At 42.3% G+C, this 20070-nt stretch overlaps 1 protein-coding gene across 1 annotated transcript; it reads left to right on the top strand.

Annotated features, from left to right (window-relative positions):
* The first annotated feature begins 1665 nt into the window (after positions 1–1665).
* On the top strand, positions 1666–18446 carry FBXO40 (F-box protein 40). Its single transcript, XM_077767582.1, has 5 exons — positions 1666–1819; positions 1931–2040; positions 12689–12721; positions 14030–15943; positions 18213–18446. The coding sequence occupies exons 3-5, from the start codon at positions 12719–12721 to the stop codon at positions 18426–18428; spliced, it is 2133 nt and encodes a 710-aa protein (XP_077623708.1). The 5' UTR covers positions 1666–1819; positions 1931–2040; positions 12689–12718; the 3' UTR covers positions 18429–18446.
* The last annotated feature ends 1624 nt before the right edge of the window (positions 18447–20070 follow it).

Below are 20070 nucleotides of genomic sequence, written 5' to 3' on the forward strand. Positions count from 1 at the left end.
GATACAGGAAGACAAAATCCCTTACACTTTCATGAAAAAAAGACTCAGCAAACTGGGATAAACTTTTGAACTTCTTAAACTTGATAAAGGACATCTACAAAATATCCACAGGTAACATACTTACTGGCAAAAGACTGAATACTTCTCCTCTAAGATCAAAAACAGGAGCGGCGCCTAGGTGCTCTAGTTGGTTAGATGTCCAGCTTTGGCTCAGGTCATGATCTTGCAGTTGGTGGGTTTGAGCCCCACGTTGGGGTCTGGGCTGACAATTGAGAGCCTGGATCCTGCTTCAGATTCTGTGTCTCCATCTCTCTCTGGCCTTCCCTACTCTCTGTCTCTGTCTCTCAAAAATAAATAAACATTAAAAAACAAACAGGAAACAAATTTGGGATGGCCACGCTCATCACTCTTTCTCAGCACAGTGCTGAAAGTTTTAAGCAGTGCAGTTGGGCAAGAAAAGGAAATAAAAGGCATCTGAATTAGAAAGGAAGAAGTAAAAATATCTCTATTCACAGATGGCATGATCTTGTATATACAAGAATCCTAAGGAACCCATAAGAAAACTATTAGAACTAACAAATAAGTTAAGCAAAGTTTCAAGATACAAGATCAATATGTAAAATTTTTATAATTTTCAACTGCTAGTTGTTCATCCCCAAATAAGTTTAGCTATGTGGACATATGTACAGTGCATGGAAGAATCCAGGGAGAGGGGAATTCAGTATCTGTTTTTGGTCCATATATTCAAATAACAGCTTTGGTGAACTTGGTATGTGCTGGGCATCATTCATGTGCTCTACATATATTAATGCCTTAATATGTAAGCTTATTAACACAGGGTCACACCAAGTATTTTCATCCCCATTTCACCATTGAGAAAACTGAGGTAGAGAGGGGTTAAGTAGTTTGGCCACATACATAAATTAGCAAAGCCAGGATTATATATTTTCTTTCCTTAAAAGATAGCTAAAGGGGTGCCTGGGTGGCTCAGTCGGTTAAGTGTCCGACTTCAGCTCAGGTCATGATCTCGCCGTTTGTGAGTTAGAGCCCTGCATCGGGCTCTGTGCTGACAGCTCAGAGCCTGGAGCCTGCTTCGGATTCTGTGCCTCCCACACTCCCACTCAGCCTCTCTCTCTCTCTCAAAAATAAAAAACTTAAAAAAAAAAAGATAGCTAAAAGGGTTTCTTTGAAGAGGAAGTAAAGAAGAGCACCAGACTCAGAGTTGGAAGAACTGAGTCCTTCCTCTGGCTTGTCCACCAGCCAGCTGTGTGACCTTGGACAATTCACTTCTCTAAACCTCTGTCTCCTCATCTGTAAAAAGGGGAAGTTGGACAAAGTAAAAGCAAAGCTCCTACCACCTCATATTCCTCACACGGGACTTAACTCTGTGTCTGATTTCTGACTTAGAAATCCTCCCTCTCCCAGCCATGGGGGAAGGAAGAGGGCCAGGAGAGGACAGCCACTTACTTGTCATGACAAGAAATAGGAGAAACAGAAACAGGACCGCATGTCACTTGCACAAGTTGCTGCTTCAGCCAGTGATGGGTTTAGGTGAAAAGCATGGTTATAATTAGAGCAGCAGCCTGGCCTGAATGCTCCACCAGCCACAGTGAGCACAGCTGGATCTGCCGACTGCACGCACAGGAGTCTGAGAGGCTGCTCCGACCTTGAAGATGATCCTTCTTGAAAGGATTTGCCTCCTTCCTCAAGGGAAAGAAAACCTATTGATATAAAAGCTTATTTCCCTACCAGCTTCCCCTGCTAAATGCTATTCCAGTAGAGACCAAGTGTTGATGAATGCCGGGGAAAGAAAAAAATCGTAAGCTGAGCCTGGTCACATTGCCCCTTGTGATATAGTTTTATTTTTAACTTCGAAACACTTGAACTATTTCTGTTGAAGTTTTCTCTCCTTTCCCTGCCTCCTCAACAGAACTCCGTCCTCTGCTGCAGCTGATGCACCCCGGCCACTTCCTGAGATCTGCTTGCTCACAATCAAGGGACACAGGTGCAGCAGATGCTGACTCAGCTGGTGCTATTAAGGTAAGCTGTTTAAAGGTGAGCAGGTGCACCAGAGAGACATTTGGAGTGGTGAACATGGAGACAGAAGCTGGGCTGCGCATCACCTTTTTGCTCTGAGTAAGAAGAGGGTTAAGTGAATTAATTAGATGTGGTGGAGAAAAGGGGTTGGCTTTGAGAATGAGACTCAACCATATGTAAACTCTTGGTTTAAGTCAAAAATCTTACAGCGGGAAGAAATTACCTGCTTTCTGACAGCTTACATTCTTTCTTCTACAATCAACCAAAGTGGCTATGTGATATCTCTAAAGTTATACAGTAGTGATGGGAGGGGGGTTGGGTCAGGATGGAGGAGATGGTGAGGGAATAGGAGGAAGGGCCAGACACCAGGATTCCTATTTTCCGAAGTCCAGGTTCTCTGGTCTTTTCACCAATTAGCATTTGCTACGTTAGCTGCAAGTCATTCTATGTACCTTAAATTCCATCTTGTGTCACACTACCGATTAATGATGTGGCACAATTATGTTCATTTCATGTACTATTTAAACTCTGTTTGCAGAGCTTAAAACCTGTTTTTCTTTAACAATATTCCCTAAATGTGGCTATCTCCTCTCCAAATCTCTTGATTCCAAAATGCATCCATGGAATAGAAGTGAAAGTATTTTACAAGTTGACCAATTCATCCAGGCTTTTGCACACAAACCAAAATTATTTCAAACTTGGAGCTTCCCATCCAGAGGGACAAAAGGAAAATGATGACTGGTACTTGAGGTATCAAGAACTTTAAAACATAGATTATTTCTAGTTTTTTAAATAACTGCATGGTGTTGCGTGCACAAATAAATTGTCAGGGATAAGGGTGCAGTGTTTATTTTCTTGTTTCCCTCTGAGCCTTGCTTTAATGTTCAAAGTTCAGCTAAGGACATCCTAGGAAGTAGCCTATGCAGCAAAAGGGAGTCTGTACACTCTGAACTTTGCAGTGTGCAGGCTAAAGCTACCAATGCCAAGTAAAAGGAGACCTACCCAGATGCCCTAACTCCTGGATTCCTTCCTTCTTGCCTCTGTAACTTCCAGACATGTCCCAGAACTGTGCTGTAGATGTCTAGATTATAATCACCCCTGTTTGTTAGGCACAATGTATTGTATAGAACTGACTCACTTCATTTAATTTTGTCAGGGTTTCCACAACACCAAGGTCTTCAAGGTATATTCTGGGATGCTGTGCTGGCAAGACTGGGGCATGGTGGTTTAGGAGTAACCAAGCATACAGGTTGCCTCACAGCTACCCCAAGATAATCTGGTTAATTAGCACTTTCTTGGCCAATATAAAACAGTAACTAAAAATACTGATACTAATAACATAAGCCCCAGATATGAGAATTAACTAAGGTATAATGAAAATGCAGGAACCATAGCCCAGAAGCCTAGGATTATGGACCCAGATATGGGAATTATCAGCCAACTGGTTGTGTTAAAATCTCAAGAGGCAAAGGGATTACTTTAGTATTTACCTTTATACATTTTCTTTCCCTAGAATTAAATATCGCCATAGCAGGGGAATAGGTTAACAATGTATAATTAAAGTAATTAACTGGGTAACAGGTTAAGAGTTGAAGAATATCTCTGATCTTTAACTTTTGACCTTGTCACTTCCACTGAAGATAAACCTCAGGAATAAACAATTATCGCCAGGGCCAGCCACATGAGGAGGCAAAATAGTTAGTTGCTGATATCATTGAGGGGTGCTGAAAGGGGCCCTTGCCTAAAAATATCTCCCTGACATCAACCCTGTTTGCCTACTAATTTTAAAACTATAGTAAAGAATGTTAAAGTTATTATCTGTTAATCCCATTCTCTTTTGCTTGAGTCAGTGATTTAAATATACCTGCTATATGCCTTCTCATGACCTTGTTGGCCAGTGACAGTCAGGCATCACCTCTTCCTCATTCTTCCAGGCTCTGTCCTATTTTGCCCTTGGTTCCATGTAAGCTGCCCACATGCCCTTGGCCACCCCTACGATACAGGTAGCTCTGTGTGGCATTGTGGTTTCCACAGAATTCTCACTATTACATCAAGGTGAGAAGCAAGGGAAAGACGTTTTACTTTTCTCTGGGCCTCAACTTCTCTTGTATGAAATGAAGAGGTTAAACTAGACACTTTCCTTTCAAAGTGAGGTTCTTAGACAATCAACATGATCAGGAGCTTTTTATATGGTAAGACTCTTGGGCCCCACCCCAATCCTACCACATCCAAATCTGCAGTTTATTTTTTTAAATATTTATTTATTTTTGAGAGAGAGAGAGAGAGAGAGAAGGAGAGGACACTAGTGGGGGAGGGGCAGAGAGAGGGAGACATAGAATACGAAGCAGGCTCCAGGCTCTGAGCTGTCAGCACAGTGCCCAACGCGGGGCTTTTACCCCCCGAAACACAAGATCATGACCTGAGCCAAAGTCAAATGCTTAACTGACTGAGCCACCCAGGTGCCCCCAAATCTGTATTTTAAAAAGATTGCTCAGGTGATTCCTACACACATGGAAGATTGAGAAGTTCCAAAGCAGAGGATTTGTGGTTATGTGCCTGATCCAGATTTCTGATTTAGGACTGCAAGGATTTAGAACAAGTACTACAACCTCCTGAAAACAATTCTGGCAGCATTCAGAGAGTCTATTATAACTCAAGCCTGCAGAAGTCTTTTCCATTCAGTTAAGGCTATATTCACCTAGTAACATTGAAAACATTTCTTTTTCTTTCTTAAAAAAAAAAAAAGCCCCAAATTAGCATACATCTGACATCATTACAACTTTCCTACTAAATCTGTTTCAAATTGCTCTCACACAGCTCTTTCAAAATGCTGTTTTCTTTAAGGTTCTACTTTATTTCATTCAGTTCAATCCCATTGAATAAACATTGAGTTCCAGGAACACATTGGCTATATTCACTCTCTCAGTGTCTCAGAAACTATTGTCTATATTCTTGAGGGGCATTGTGTTCTCCTTTGGGATTCTAGTCAGAGCCCCTTTCCCACCAGAACACACTCTCCTGGGCAGATAACATCTGCTCCGTTGATGGCCTTCATCCCCGAGCTCTCCATCACAGCACCTTCCCTTAGGGAGTACTGACCCCGCAGCCCATCGCAAGAGGGAAGCCAATTTTAGCTTACACCTTCCCTTTTTGCATAATGAACAGAATAATCTATGTAGCTAAATAATAAAAATGACAAACTTGGGCCTAGGAAACAAAGATGCCTCATTCTGCCTTTGTGACATCCGAAAGGTCCTCCAGCCTGGATGCAGTACTGTTTAAATTCCTAAGAGTTTCAAGAATGAATGTGGTGAATACAAGGCACCATAGTGGGGGGATTTTAGGGAGACTCATATTCCTATGGGACTAAGGCAAGACTTTTCTCTTAAATGGATTTGAAGATGATTTAGCAGGCAGTGGAACATAAGCTACATTGGCGTGATGGAGAACTGAACACTGAAAGGCGGGCCAACAGTGGCAGGAGGCAATGGGAAGACACAAAGACTTGGGCACAGAAGTGACCACAGGAATGACCTTCCTTATAGGGGAAGGACTAACAATTGAGTGACACTTTCTCTACTTTATTTCATTTGTCATAATCCTCTGGGTTATTATGAGTTCCATTTTATCAATGAATAAGTTAGCTTTAGGGAACTTAACTTGCCAAAAATTACTTAGCTATCACATGACAATGTTCATGAATTTACTTTATATTGAGGGTGTCTGGTAAGGCCTCCACAGGAGGTAACATATAAACTGAAATCTAAACAGCAAGAAGGAGCCCATAACACAAATAAAGAGCAAAGGGAAAATTTTGGTAGAAAGAACCAACACAAAGTCCCTACACTGGACTAAGTGACAAGGCTAGACCTAAGTGCTCAAAGGAGAGATGAGGTAAAGGAGGTCACCAGGGGACACTGATGCAGGACTTTGTGGGCCAAGATAAGGGTGTCAGAGTTTACTCCTTGTGATGGGGATCCACTGGAGACTCTAAGTAGGAATAATGACCTAGTGTTAAAAGTTATTGAAATCACTCTTTCTACTGATGAATATAGATTACAGAGCACAAGATGGGAAGGGTGAGACTGATTATAGGCTTTTGCACCAGACTGAATGAACACGATGGTGCTTGTGTCCAGGTAGTGGTGGTGGAGATGAGAAGAACAGCCGTGCCCACTGCCCTTTCAGATCTCTTCCCAAAGCCTTCCTACCTAACTGGGCGGTAGTTCCTTTGTGATTGAAAGCACAAAATCAACCAGCTTCTAGTTCAGCGATTCTTAAACTTGAGCTTACAGCAGAATCAGCTGGATGCAATAGTTCCCATTCTGTAGGGCTGATTTGGTAGGTCCAATAATTTACGTTTCTAACCAGTTCTTAGGTAATACGGACACTGTGGGTCAGTATGTGGGTCATTTTAAGGGCCACTGTTCTAGCTGACTCGTCTTTTTAAAATTAATTTACTCCTCTCTGAGTGGTCCACACAGAAGCACAACCTTCATCAAATGTTCCTCCCCTGCCAGGTTCTAACTTATTCCCTATTTTTGTAAAGAAATATCTAACAGTTAAACTCATGTACCTGGCCCCTCCACTTACTCACATTTCATGTAAACTGCATCTGGTAAAACCAGTAACAATTCTGTGTAGACTTTTTAAACTATTTAAGCCTAAATTATATTATTTTGACTGCTATCTCCTCTATCTAGGGGAACTTTAAAACATAATTTGGGGAGAATGTTTCAGAGAGCGTTTGGCCATAGGCTTCATTGAAGTTCATTTTTAAGAGGAGAGAATGTATTGTCTTTTCAGATGGGAAGTAAGAATGCATTTATTTATTTAAGTTTATTTATTTATTTTGAGAGAGAGACAGAGAAGGATGGAGAGAATCCCAAGCAGGCTCTGCTCTGTCAGCACAAAGCCTGACACAGGGCTCAAACTTATAAGCCCAAAATCAAGAGTCAGATGCTTAACTGACTGAGCCACCCAGGCACCCCAGGAAGTAATAATTTAAAGATGAACATAAGAGGGGCGCCTGGGTGGCTTAGTCGGCTAAGCGTCCAACTATCACTTAGGTCATGATCTTGCGGTTCGTGGGTTCGAGCCCCGCCATCAGGCTCTGTGCTGACTGCCAGCTCAGAGCCTGGAGCCTGTTTCAGTCTGTGACTCCCTCTCTCTCTGACTCTCTCCTGCTCACGCTGTCTCTCTCTCTCTCCTAGAAATAAATAAAAATATTTAAAGAAAATAAAAAAAATAAAGATGAATATAAGAGCATAGAAACTGAAGGAGGAAATGGCACCTGGATAAAAATACATTGTTTTTGTCATTAAATTTTGTCAACTTTTTCCACCGTGAAGAGTTTCTATAATGTATGTGCTTTAATTTAGTAGGTTTTTGAGTTTAAATCTCAGAATCTATATTATTCTACAGGTTATAACCTAAAACTGTATTTTCATATTTGTACTACCTCAAATGCAAAGCCACAGGACCTGGATACTTTTCATATTTCCTCTGTTCAGATGGGGCACAGTATGGAATATGATCCAGACAAGGACAAAAAGAAAGTCATCAGAGGGATGAAGGTGCTTCTTATGAACTTCCTATGAATAAAGAACATCCAGTTCCTCTACAATCTGGAAACATTATATATTAGACACTTTCTGTGCCTCAAATGGAGGAAGGGAGGCTCTTCCCCTGATGGGCTCTAGTCAGGGGCTTGCTTTCTTCCCAAATCATGGGGATAGACCACATGTCTCTGTGGGTCTCTAAGGGACACAGTGTGATGTAGCAAAGAGTACAGAGTTTGAAGCCAGACAAACCTAGGCCTCTTTGCATTCCACTGTAAAGTGTAAAGGGTAATACCCACATCACATAGCCATTGTGAGGATTAAAAAACGTGTTACTTAAAGCACATGGTAGGCACTGAAATCTTATTTTTCTTTCTCCCTGATATACAAAATGCAGAAAAATTACTCAGTCTAGGAAAGTCAGACAAACACCATGGAGAATAAGGATCCAGTCACTGCACTGGAACAGAGATTAGGAGAACACATCATCTTATGTCACAAGATAACCAATGATATATATAAGTTGATCAATTTAGGGCAAGACCAACTGGCTACAACCTAAGATGATCAGTCAAGTATTCAAGTTTGTCTGGCACTAAAAAGCTTTCTGGGATCTGGAACTTTCAGCGCTAAAACCAAGAGAGTCCCAGGCAAACCAGGATGATTGGTCACCATGCTTACCAAGCAATCATTAGACAATCAAGAATTTTGGATTCTCCTTTATCTCAGTGGTAACAATCTCCCCTAGATATACAACAAAAGGTTCAGGTATGATTTTTTACACCCTTAGAATATATTTATCTTTCTTCTCCTCTCCACTGTCAAACTTCTCCAAGAGTGGTCTCCACTTACTGTGCCTTTCTGCTCAGTACATGTCCTCTCTCAAAGTCACTTATCTGGTGTAGCTCCAGAGCCTGGCAGAAGATCTTTAAATAGCATCATTAAAAACAAAACAAAGAAACGGTATCTTTGTTCCTGCATGTATTGTTTTTTTTTTTCTCTTAAAGGGATATTTTCAAGTAACTTCAAAGACATGGAGAGCAATAGGGCTCCACCACAGATGTTTCCAGTTTCAATAGCACTGTTCCAAAGAAACCATACTTTACAATGCTGAAGGATACGAAATGATTAGGCTTAGAGTTCATCACCACTGTCCCTCCAGCCAAACATATCCCTGCTGCTGGCGCTGAGTTGTCACCACATGCACAGAGCACACAAAACTAGCTAGGCCTGCTTGTCCCTTCATAGAGACTGGTCTCAGCTTTGTGACAGAACCAGGCTGACAAATATGAAGTTGGACAGTCATGCTGCTGGTAGCTTCTTTCACTTCGCCTTATTCCATGTATGATCTGCCTCTTCTTTCCCAGCTAAAAACCAGTAGGGGACTCTGAATCATCCAGACTGCATCTTTATTCATGAGGGTTTTTTATGAATAGAAAGCAGATGATCACACTCTGCCAGCCAGGCCACAGGCCCTGCCAATACTGGAATGTGTGTTTAATGGTTTCCCTCTCCCCTCCAAGCAAACACCACATTTCGCATGGCAAGGGTCCCACCACACAGCTGAAATGCCACATTTGCTCTGGCAAGAGCTTTTTGGGGATCTGCCATGAGCAGTGTCATTGTTACCATTGTTCTTAATCTTGAGGCAGCATTCGAGGCTATAGCACACCATTTCCTTTACATAGGGCCACAGAGTTCTGACTCTTAGCTCTCTGGTCTCTCCTTCCTCTGGCTTTACTTCTCCCTGCTGTCTTGAAAGTGGTCATATTCTGCTCTGTACTTCACGGCTCAGATGCCTATTCTATACTCTTCTCTTTCCAGTTATGGCGTCCTCTCTCACCTCTAAGTGAACAGTTCTCAAATCTGCATCTCTCCGTTCTATCCTCAATATCTGTCATCACCTTAAAATCTTGTATTAAACTTGCCAGGCTCATCTTTCCCCCTAAAACAATTCCCTCTTCTGTTTTTCTCAGAATTACACTCAATACTCTCTCTTCCTGTTTCAAAGTCTTGGCATCAACTTTGACTCCTCCTCTTTCCCCATCTCCAGCCAGAAAACAAAATGCTGTGATTCCCTTGCGATGCCTACTGTCTGCCTCATCTTGTCGAGTACACACCATCAGTTCCGCCCCTGCAGCTTTAACACCCGCCATGAAGCAGTTTCTTACTCTCAGTCCCTCCACACTGTCCCTCCACTGCTGGTTAACACCCAGTCACAGTGTTAAATGGTCCCTTATTGAGCAACCAAATAATTCTAGATGCTTTAGCCTCATATTTACGAAATTCCCCCACCCCAGAAATGATGAGTCTAGAATATAGAAGGACCCTAACTGAATGTTAAATTATATGGTAAATGATCAAGTAGCTGGACTATTGGATCCGAAAGATGTCCTCTTGCCCAATCCTATCCTTCTCCACCTCAGTCCAGCCCTCACAGCCCTTCACTCTCCTCAGTTCCCTTTCTGGCTTTAACACCTTGATTTGTCTTCTCGTGGGCCCTGAATCCACTTCATGTTCTTGCTTGCAACTTCTTACTTCCTGATTCAGGATATTAGGGATATAAAGCTATCTGCCATAACCCCTCTTTCACACTCAGTAGTCCTAGTGCATAAGAATCAGATGGGTAATGTGTTAAGGATATGAATTCCAGATACGGCCCTCAGTTAAGTCTGAGGTGTAGCCAGCCCAGCAGTGCTGTCTGAAAGAACTTTCTATGCAGATGGAAATGTTCTGTTTTGTGTTGTCCAATAGAGTAGCTACTAACCACATGTGGCTATTTAACACTTGAAGTGTAGGTAGTATGACCAAAAAGTTGAATTATTGGTTTTCTTTTGATTAATTTAAACAGCCACATGTGGTTGGTGGCTGCCATTGTGAACAGTGCAGAGTAATAGCTTTAACAAGCATCACAACTGATTCTTCGTAGCAATAATGCTGAAGAACTACTTAAACAAGCAGTGTGACATTTATGCTCCCTTACTGGCATGTTGTAGGTAATCAACAAATGTTTGCTGAAGGAATGGATGAACAAATGAATACATGAACAAATTTGAACATAATTTCCTTAAGATTTAAGGCTATCTCTTCTGGAAAAGAAAGTTGAGGGGACTTTTCCAAATTAAAAGAGGCTAAAAAGACTTACCAACCAAATGTAATAAATTGACCTTAAAGGGACCCAGGTTCCAAAGTTACATTTAAAAAAGAAGTATTGAAGACATTTTTGGGGACAGTTGGCTGAATTTGAATACAGACAGCATATTACATGATACTGGAAAATATTTTTTAGTTTTCTTAGGTGAGATAATGTTATTGCAGTTATAAAGAAAAACTTCTTTAGTGTTAGGAAATATGTGCTGAAGTACTTAGGGATGAGGTGTCATGATATCAACAACTTATTTTCAAGTGGTTTGGTAGAAAGTGTGTGTGTGTGTGTGTGTGTGTGCACGCGGGCGTGTGCATGTGTGTGGAGAGGCAGAGAAAGCAAAAGTGGCAAAATGTTGCCTTTGAAATCTAGGTAGAGTATATTCAGGTGTTCATTGTATATGTTCTTTCACCTTTCCTGTATATTTGAAATTTTTTTAAGTTATAGGAATATTCACCCACAATGAATTGGCAAATCCTAAAGTAAAATAAATTAAAATTTCAAAATATTGTATTTTGTGACTTTTGGGTGCTAACTCCACCCTACCCCACCCTGCCCCACTCCATCCAAGACTAACATAGTGCTGACATTATGCTGCAAACTCTCTAGACCTGGTGCTGCGAAGTGGCAACCTATAGATCCTATGTAGTTTGCATACATGTTTTTCCTTGGCCCAAATAGAGGTTGTGCTTGTTTTAATTAAGTTAGTTGCCAACTTTAAAATTCCAAGGATTTTTATCATGATATATTATGTAGCAAAATATTTTACAATATAATGAAATATAAAGCACTTATTTTAGGGGCACCTGGCTGGTTTAGTCAGTAGAACACGCAATCCTTGATATCAGGGTCTTTAGTTCAAGCCCCACATTGGGTGTGGAGCTTACTTTAAATGTTGTAAAAAAAAAAAGTAAAAATAAAACACTTATTTTATAATAGCAAACATGTAGAGATCATCTCCTATAGACAAGTACTATTCTAAGAGTTTCTGGTTTTTAATTCATTTACTTCCCACAAAAGCACTATGAGATAGGCACTATTCTTATTCTCCCTTTACAGATGGGGAAAATGATGAAAAAGAGATTAAGTAACTTTCTCAAAGTTTTACAATTATGGATTTATAGTTCCAGGTTGATTCTTGCACAGTAGGCCTCCTAACTACTATACTTTACCATCACTCACAAAAATTTGCATCCCCAGTTTTTCTGGAAAAATCAGATGATCTGGCAACATAGTCCCACATGGGACCAAGAGACCAGAGCCAACGAGCTACATTCTCCTGAAGGCAGGGCAATTTCTCTCCTGCTTGCCAGAGTCCCCATTCAGCCTGCTTCTGGGGCCTTGGGATCTGACCCCTGCTCTAAACAGAACACAGATGAATTCAGCAGGGTGAAGGACAGATGGCAGCTACATCACAGACATTTGTATGCTGCCCCAGACCAAGCTGGATATCAGGCTGACCTCTCAGTGGGCATGAAGCTCTAGTGGTAGAGAAAGCTAGAAGGGTAACTTGGGCCAGATGTGTGTGTGTGTGTGTGTGTGTGTGTGTGTGTGTGTGTGTGTATGTGTGATAGTGATGGGAGGCATGGATGGGTGGAATATCAGAACAACTGTTGGTAGACAATGGAGAAAAGTTACAGGAACCAAAATGTAAATATCCCATGCCTGGTAAGATGCCGCACCAGAGGGCTGAATGTGTCAGTGAGAAGAGCATGGACTAGCATGGCCCAGGATTCCATCACTTATCAGCTGTATAACCTTGGACAAATTATTTAACTTCTACAGCTTCCATTTCCTGGACTATAAAATGGGGGCAATGACATTTACCCCCAGAGTGGTTAAAGGAATTAGAGTATGTGAAGTCTCTTTGTCTCCTGTTAATATACGTAACCAAAATACTTTTCTTACTAATCATTCATATACATATTTTCATGTTTTCCCCTAGATTTACAAAGCAAGAAGAAATTAGGAAGCTATGGTAAGTACCCACATAATTATTGGACTTTCATCTTTCAGGGGTCCAGATCTGGCTTCATTTAACTATAGCCCAAGCAGCTGGCAGTTAGAGTTTGATGATATTTATTGACTTTTGGCCAAATGAGAGATGCGAGAGCAGACCTAGAAAAAAAATGACATGGAGTAGGAGAAAAGCAGAGAGCTAAGAAAGATTTGTGAGAACATACTTACACTAAAACTTTAAAAATGAAAAACCCAAACATCCAGCAATAAACTAAGAGGCTAACAATTCCTTGATTCAGCAAATTGAGTACTTAGGATGATCCAGGTTCTGTGGTTACAGATGTGAACAAAACTAGACATGGCCCCTGTTTTCCCAGCACTAGTTGGTTAAATAAATGACAGCACACCCACCCTGGAATATGACACTGTCATGATGAAGACAGTTTTCAAAGAATCATTAATAAAACAGCCTAGTCTCTTGTTATAATAGCAAGTTAAAAGCAGGATGCAGCATTGTATTCATACTATTAAGAAGATAATATAGATCACCCATAATCCACAACTCAAAAACAATTATCAACATTGTAGTGCATTACATTCAACTTTTTCTTTATTCTTAAAAACAAATATTTTAGGGGCACCTGGGTGGCTCAGTATGTTAAGCATCCGACATCAGCTCAGGTCATGATCTCGCGGTCGTGGGTTTGAGCCCCGCATTGGGCTCTGTGCTGACAGCTAGCTCAGAGCCTGGAGGCTGTTTCAGATTCTGTATCTCCCTCTCTCTCTGACCCTCCCCTGCTCAGATTGTCTCTCTCTCTCTCAGAAATAAACTTTTAAAAAAGAAAGAAAAAAAATATTTTAATTTTTTTTTTTTTTTGAGAGAGAGAGACAGTGTGAGCCAAGGAGGCACAGAGAGAGACAGAGAGGGAGACACAGAATCCAAAATGGGCTTGAGGCTCTGAGCTGTCAGCACACAGCCTGATTTCGGGCCAAACCCAGGAACCCTGAGATCATCACCTTAGCTAAAGTTGGACGCTTAACCGACTGAGCCACCCAGGCTCCCCTGTCTTTTTCTATTCTCAACACATCTACTATATACCTAGAATAAACTATTGGAAAAATGAAGGGGTGTTGGTAGTTGTTATTTTTGGGGTTGTGGGATTAGGAGTGATTTTTGCTTTCTTCTCTATGATATTGTAGATTGTCCAAGGTGCCTATAGTAAGCATGTATAAACAGAAAATAAGCCAATTAAAACATAGTCACATACATGCATAGAGCTTCTCTTCTCCATTTGTTTTCTCTTTCCTCTTGCTTTGGTGTCTTCAGGGTAGAGCACGCAGGCCTCTACCTGGGCAGCACAGGCATTGTGAGAAATGCTTCGACCGTCACTGCCACATTCCTGTGGAGCCTGATGTCTCCTGTCTGGTGATAAACTGCCACCTGTCCTGTGGTGCTACCTTCCACATGTGCAAAGAGGCAGAGCATGAGCTACTCTGCCCTCTAGAGCAGGTTCCATGCCTCAACTCTGAATATGGCTGCCCCCTTTCCATGTCCCGCCACAAACTGGCCAAGCACTTGCAAGTGTGCCCTGCCAGTGTGGTCTGCTGCTCCATGGAGTGGAATCGCTGGCCAAATGTGGACTCTGAAACAATCCTTCATGAGAACATCATGAAAGAGGCCCCCAGTGAGGAGTGTTTGGACACAGCCCTGGCCCTCCAGGACCAAAAGGTCCTTTTCAGATCTTTGAAAATGGTAGAACTTTTCCCAGAAACTAGAGAAGCCACTGAGGAGAAACCTACCATGAATGGTGAATCCACTTGGGAGGAAGTGGGAGGAGCAGTGGGTGGAGTGGACGCTGGGTTGGTACCACATGGATCTCTGCCAGCAACTAATGGAGAAATGGTAGAGCTGAGTCAAGAAGAACGAGAGGTGTTAGCCAAAACTAAAGAAGGGATGGACTTGGTCAAGTTTGGCAGGTGGGAAAACATATTCAGCAAAGAGCATGCAGCCTCTGCTTTAACAAGTACATCAGTGAGCTGTGACAGCAATAGCAGGAACAGCCCAGGAAAAGAACAGGTTTCCAGTGACAATAATGTGGTAGTGGAGGATGCTCTCCAAGAGAAAGAACCACAGGAAAGCCAGAAGCAGCAGGACTTTAATGCAGCCATGGAAAAGACAGGGCTTGCCCCTTGGCAGGATGGTGTTTTGGAAAGACTGAAAACAGCTGTGGATGCAAAGGACTATAACATGTATCTGGTACACAATGGGAGAATGCTTATTCACTTTGGTCAGATGCCTGCTTGTACACCTAAGGAGAGAGACTTTGTTTATGGCAAACTTGAGGCTCAGGAAGTAAAGACTGTTTACACCTTCAAAGTTCCTGTGAGCTACTGTGGGAAGCGGGCTCGCCTTGGAGATGCCATGTTGAGTTGTAAGCCAAGCGAACACAAGGCAGTAGATACTTCAGATTTAGGGATCACTGTGGAGGACCTGCCCAAATCAGATCTCATCAAGACCACCCTCCTGTGTGCTTTAGAAAGAGAGCTTAAAGGGCATGTCATCTCTGAATCCAGGAGCATTGATGGGCTGTTCATGGATTTTGCTACACAGACATACAATTTTGAGCCAGAGCAGTTTTCTTCCGGGACAGTGCTGGCTGACCTCCTAACCACTGCCAACCCAGGGGGCCTCCACGTGGAACTCCACAGTGAGTGTGTGACCAGGAGACATAACAAGAGTAGCTCTGCCTTCACTTTCACTTGCAACAAATTCTTCAGGAGGGATGAATTCCCCCTACATTTCAAGAATGTCCACACAGACATTCAGTCATGTCTCAATGGCTGGTTCCAGCATCGATGCCCTCTCGCCTACTTGGGATGTACTTTTATTCAAAACCATTTCCGTCCCCCAGGACAAAAGGCCAAAGTGATTTATAGTCAGGAGCTCAAGACCTTTGCCATCAAGCCAGAGGTTGCTTCAGAGCTGAGTGAGAGAAAGAAAAACAACCATCTCTCAGGCCGTGGAGCAAAAAGCCAGAATTCTCTCACCAGCCTGCCCCTGGAGATTTTGCAATACATTGCTGGGTTCTTGGACAGCATCAGCCTGTCCCAGCTTTCTCAGGTGTCTGTGCTGATGAGAAATATCTGTTCTACTTTGTTACAAGAGAGAGGGATGGTCCTCCTACAGTGGAAAAAGAAGAGATATTCTCATGGAGGCACCTCCTGGAAAGTCCACAGAGAGGCAAGTAAACTCTTACTCATTTATTCACTCTTTCAACAACTATTTACTAAGACCTTTCTATGTGCCAAGCACTGTACTAGCCACTGGCAATGTACTAGGTTACTGGGAATAAGACATAATTCCTAAACTCAAGGAGGTCAGTCCAGTAGGAAAGACAGACCTATAGACATATAAATGACAATACAAATGGTAGTACCTGTTTATCTCTGTGTATGTTTCCTGGATATCTTCTGCTTGCTCACATGATTTATTCTCCAACCCTGTCCACTGTGATCAGTTCCCCTGGGAGGCTGATCTCCACAGACTGCCTCAATCAGCAGCCTTGCCCTCCAGCTTCTAATTGGGCTAATCAAACGGGAATGTGTCAACAGGAAATGGGACGGAGGAAGACTGAGTTGATGTATCTATTCTTCTGGTTTCCTCCCTGCATGCATTCTCCCCCTCCATGACACTTAGCACTGGCCAAGTCCTTCCATTGAAGGTGACTGTTTCAGGTGGCTTTCTCCACACAGTTACTCATTCTGGGATCCAATGACCTCCTTTCCTCTTCCCTTTTAGGCCTAGGATATTAATGTTACTAGCCTGGGTCCTGAACTATATCCTGTAGCTTTCCTACACTCTGCCCATACATTTGTATATCATTATTTCTTTTAATTCTCTTCAAATTACCCAGTTTAAGTGTGCCATCTGTTTCCCACCTGGACTCCAATACAGTATGCCAACAAATTCTCCTCAGTCTCTTATCAACTAATTTAAAAAAAAAAAAAAAAGAGTTTTTGCCTTTGTTATAGGCATTTTGAAATTCTAAAATATCAGGTTATGCCTACCTTCACAGCCAGATTAAAATTTTTTTTTAATGTTTATCCATTTTTTTGAGAGAGAGAGAGAGAAGGAGAGAGGCAGAGAGGAGGAGACACAGTATCTGAAGCAGGCTCCAAGCTGTCAACACAGAGTCCAACATGAGGCTTGAACCTGTTATGCCCAGATCGCGATCTCCCCAAAATCCCAAGACCAACAACGAGTCTGAGTCACGTATGCAAAGGCAAAGGGCTTTATTACGGGCTTAAGCTTGGGCTCCCACACCTCACCAACGCAATGAATCCATGCTGAGAGCCCCGAACAAAGGAGGAGTAGGGTTTTTATTAACTCTAGGGCGGGAAAGGGGTGATGGGCAGGGACTACAACGCGATAGGACAAGGTGACGGCAGAGGTTGTTACGGCGCAGAGGGATTGGTGAGTTTAGAGCAAGGTGGGCTGGAAGAGTGGCCGGAACGTCCGGTACCTCCCAACCTCCGGTGATTGGTTGGGACACAGGGAAGGGCGGTGGCTCAAGCCTGCTGAGTCAGGCCTCAGAGACTTGGGTCTTCTAATCTCTGGGGCCTTCTGAAGGCTGTCATGGTGCTGGTTTGGTTCTTCAAACCCACAAACCATGAGATCATAACCTGAGCCAAAGTCGGATGCCTAATCAACTGAGCCACCAGGTGCCCTTACCAGATTTTAAAACTAGTAACTTTGCCACCACATCCTATGTGGAAAAGGCAAAAGGGGGATTGTGTACCAGATACCTGGATTTCTCCTGAGGTTTCTGTTCTAGTGTGACTCTTATTAGTTGGGATACTTTTAGTTTTAAACAATACCAACTTAAAACAGCATAAACAATAAAGGGAATTTTGGCCCACATAACTAAAAAAATCCACAGGTAATGGCTTCAGATAAGATTTGATCTAGCAGTTCAAAAATGCCCCAAAATGACCTTTTTACTGTCTATATCTTATCTCTACTTCCTCACTAGTGGCTCCATTCTAAGACACAGTTGTCCCTTGGTGGTCCATTTTGAATGCCAGCAGCTCCTAAGATAGCAGTTTCCCAGTTCAAGAACAGAAGGAAAAACAGAATCTGTTTCTTGATATCTCAAGCAAAAGTTCTAGCGTAGTTTCTCATTGACACTAATTGTCCTGATTTGAACCATGTGTCTATTCCAGAACTCATCACTGTTGCTGGTGGGAGGGTGGTGGGCGGGTGTCAATATGCAGATCACTGTAGTCATTTCCATACAATTACACGGCTGGCTGGGAAGATTATCAATTGAAAGGGTGGATTAGGAATTGGATGCTGGAGAAGGAATGAACAAATGTCTGCAGCAGCCACTAAATACTCTCTGGAAGCTAAGAACGTGAAGAACAGAAAGGTATTTTCTTATACTCTTCAAGTAAAACCAGCCTGAGGGTATTTCCCCAATGCTCATTTTTGAACTTCTGTTTCCTAACAGCTCTGGCAATTCAGCAGCCTCTTCTCCAAAGTCAAGAGCTGGGAGTTTAATGAAGTTGCGTCCATGTCTGAACACCTGAAGGCCTGTCCTTTCAACATTGTAGAGCATAAGACTGACCCGATTCTTCTGACGAGCATGTGTCAGCTCCAGGAGCAGACCCGAGAGAGCTTAGTCACCACCTTTAGAGCCAGACCACGAGGAAGACACATCTGCTAAAGATTCAGATGCCACCATTCTTGGATTCACCCTCTGAGTTACTGAAAGTAGGACCGAGTGTGGTTTTGAGGACTTTCTTCTGTAAACTGCATATGTGCTTTTCTAGGTATATGGAGCATGCACTGGCCTAAACCTGAGCAGTAGCACAGGGTCTAAGAATTTCCTAAGCCATGGCTTGTACACTTGCTATAAGTGTCATACTGATAACGTTTTTCCTTTCCCCGCCCCCTTTTTTTTTCTAAAACAAATCAATCTGAGGAGAAAAATAGGTAACTTGATGCCATTTGAAAGATGAATCCAAGTCTTAGGAGATGAGAGAACAGTGAAATTCCATAACCAGTACAGGCCTATGCTTTGGTGGAGAATGTTTTAATTGATGAGCACTTTCAAATTTATGGAGCAGGCAATGCAGGATTGGATCTGAGGTGTGTCTCAGGGCACCCAGGGTGAAGGGCACATGATTTGACAGTTCTGGCGCTGGTGTTTTCTTGATGGTTTAGTCCAGGTCTTCTTTTAGTCACTCTACCACCTGTAACCCCAGGGAATCCAAGCACAGCCCAATAAAATGGAGACCTTGACTGAGCACAGCAGCCTTGAGGACACCACAGGCCAAAGAATGAGAGGCAGAAATGAGGTCACAGAGTTTGTTGTGGAGAATCTTGGCAACATACAGAAAGACAGCCTTGCAAAATAAGGAAAAGTCCAAATGGGACATTGTATCAATGGAGAAAATTAGCACCAAAAGCCACAAGCCTACTTTTAAACATGTCAAAAATGACTTGAGTCAAGATTCTTTTCTTCTTAAAATTACATTCTAAATCTGGATTAGGGATAGCAGATGCATAGTCCAGCACCAGCCTGGGCTAGCTGAGATGACCTCAAGACACTAACACCAACTTCAGTGTCATGCCAGAATGCACAAGGTAGTCCAGAAAGACCACACATTTGGCAAAGTCCAGACAAGGCCCACTGCAGTTCCTGGGGCTCACCAGTTCTTAGATACCACTTGAGTACCTTGTGTGGGGGATCATAGGAAGGAACACACCTGAACATAGTGATTCCCTGTAATCGTTCCTACCTATTGCTGTTCATGACTCCAGTCTGTCAGAAATTGGTGACACTGTTGGGTTTTGGCAACAAATAGTGAATACTCATGAAAATAGGAGTAAAATAAAAATACACAAGGGAAACTTCCATCCCCCTAAACCAGGGTTTCTCAGAACTATTCACATTTTGAACTGAACAATTCTTTGTCGTAAGGGACTACCCTGTATGTTATCATATATTTAGCAGCAGCCTTGGCCTCTGTGCACTAGATACCAGTAGTTCCCTATCCCTGTAGCTGTAACAACCAAAAATGTCTCCAGACATTGCTAAATATCCTCTAGAAGTGAAATTCCTCTGGGTTGAAAACCACCCCAAACAATGTCATACCAGTGGCAGTAACGTAGGATAAGCTTTTTAGTACAGCAAAATCTTACATAAGTGTATACAATGGTTATGACTTTATGTAGCTCTTCTTTATTTACTAGATAAGTCTTAGACAGATGTGATTTTAAGTTGGGAACCAGATGGAGCTGATTGTTTGGTGTGGCTTTATGCCCTTAGGGCATGTGCAGAGAAATAGATCCTTTCAGCTCAG

Source organism: Crocuta crocuta, unplaced genomic scaffold (assembly GCF_008692635.1).
Source record: "Crocuta crocuta isolate KB4526 unplaced genomic scaffold, BGI_CrCroc_1.0 scaffold45, whole genome shotgun sequence".
NCBI classification, from domain to species: Eukaryota; Metazoa; Chordata; class Mammalia; order Carnivora; family Hyaenidae; genus Crocuta; species Crocuta crocuta.

Bases quoted from the DNA above. Each gene is read 5' to 3' on its own strand.
- FBXO40 (XM_077767582.1), top strand. The intron at 15,944-18,212 runs GCAAGTAAACTC...GTTTCCTAACAG, and splicing joins CCTGGAAAGTCCACAGAGAG to CTCTGGCAATTCAGCAGCCT.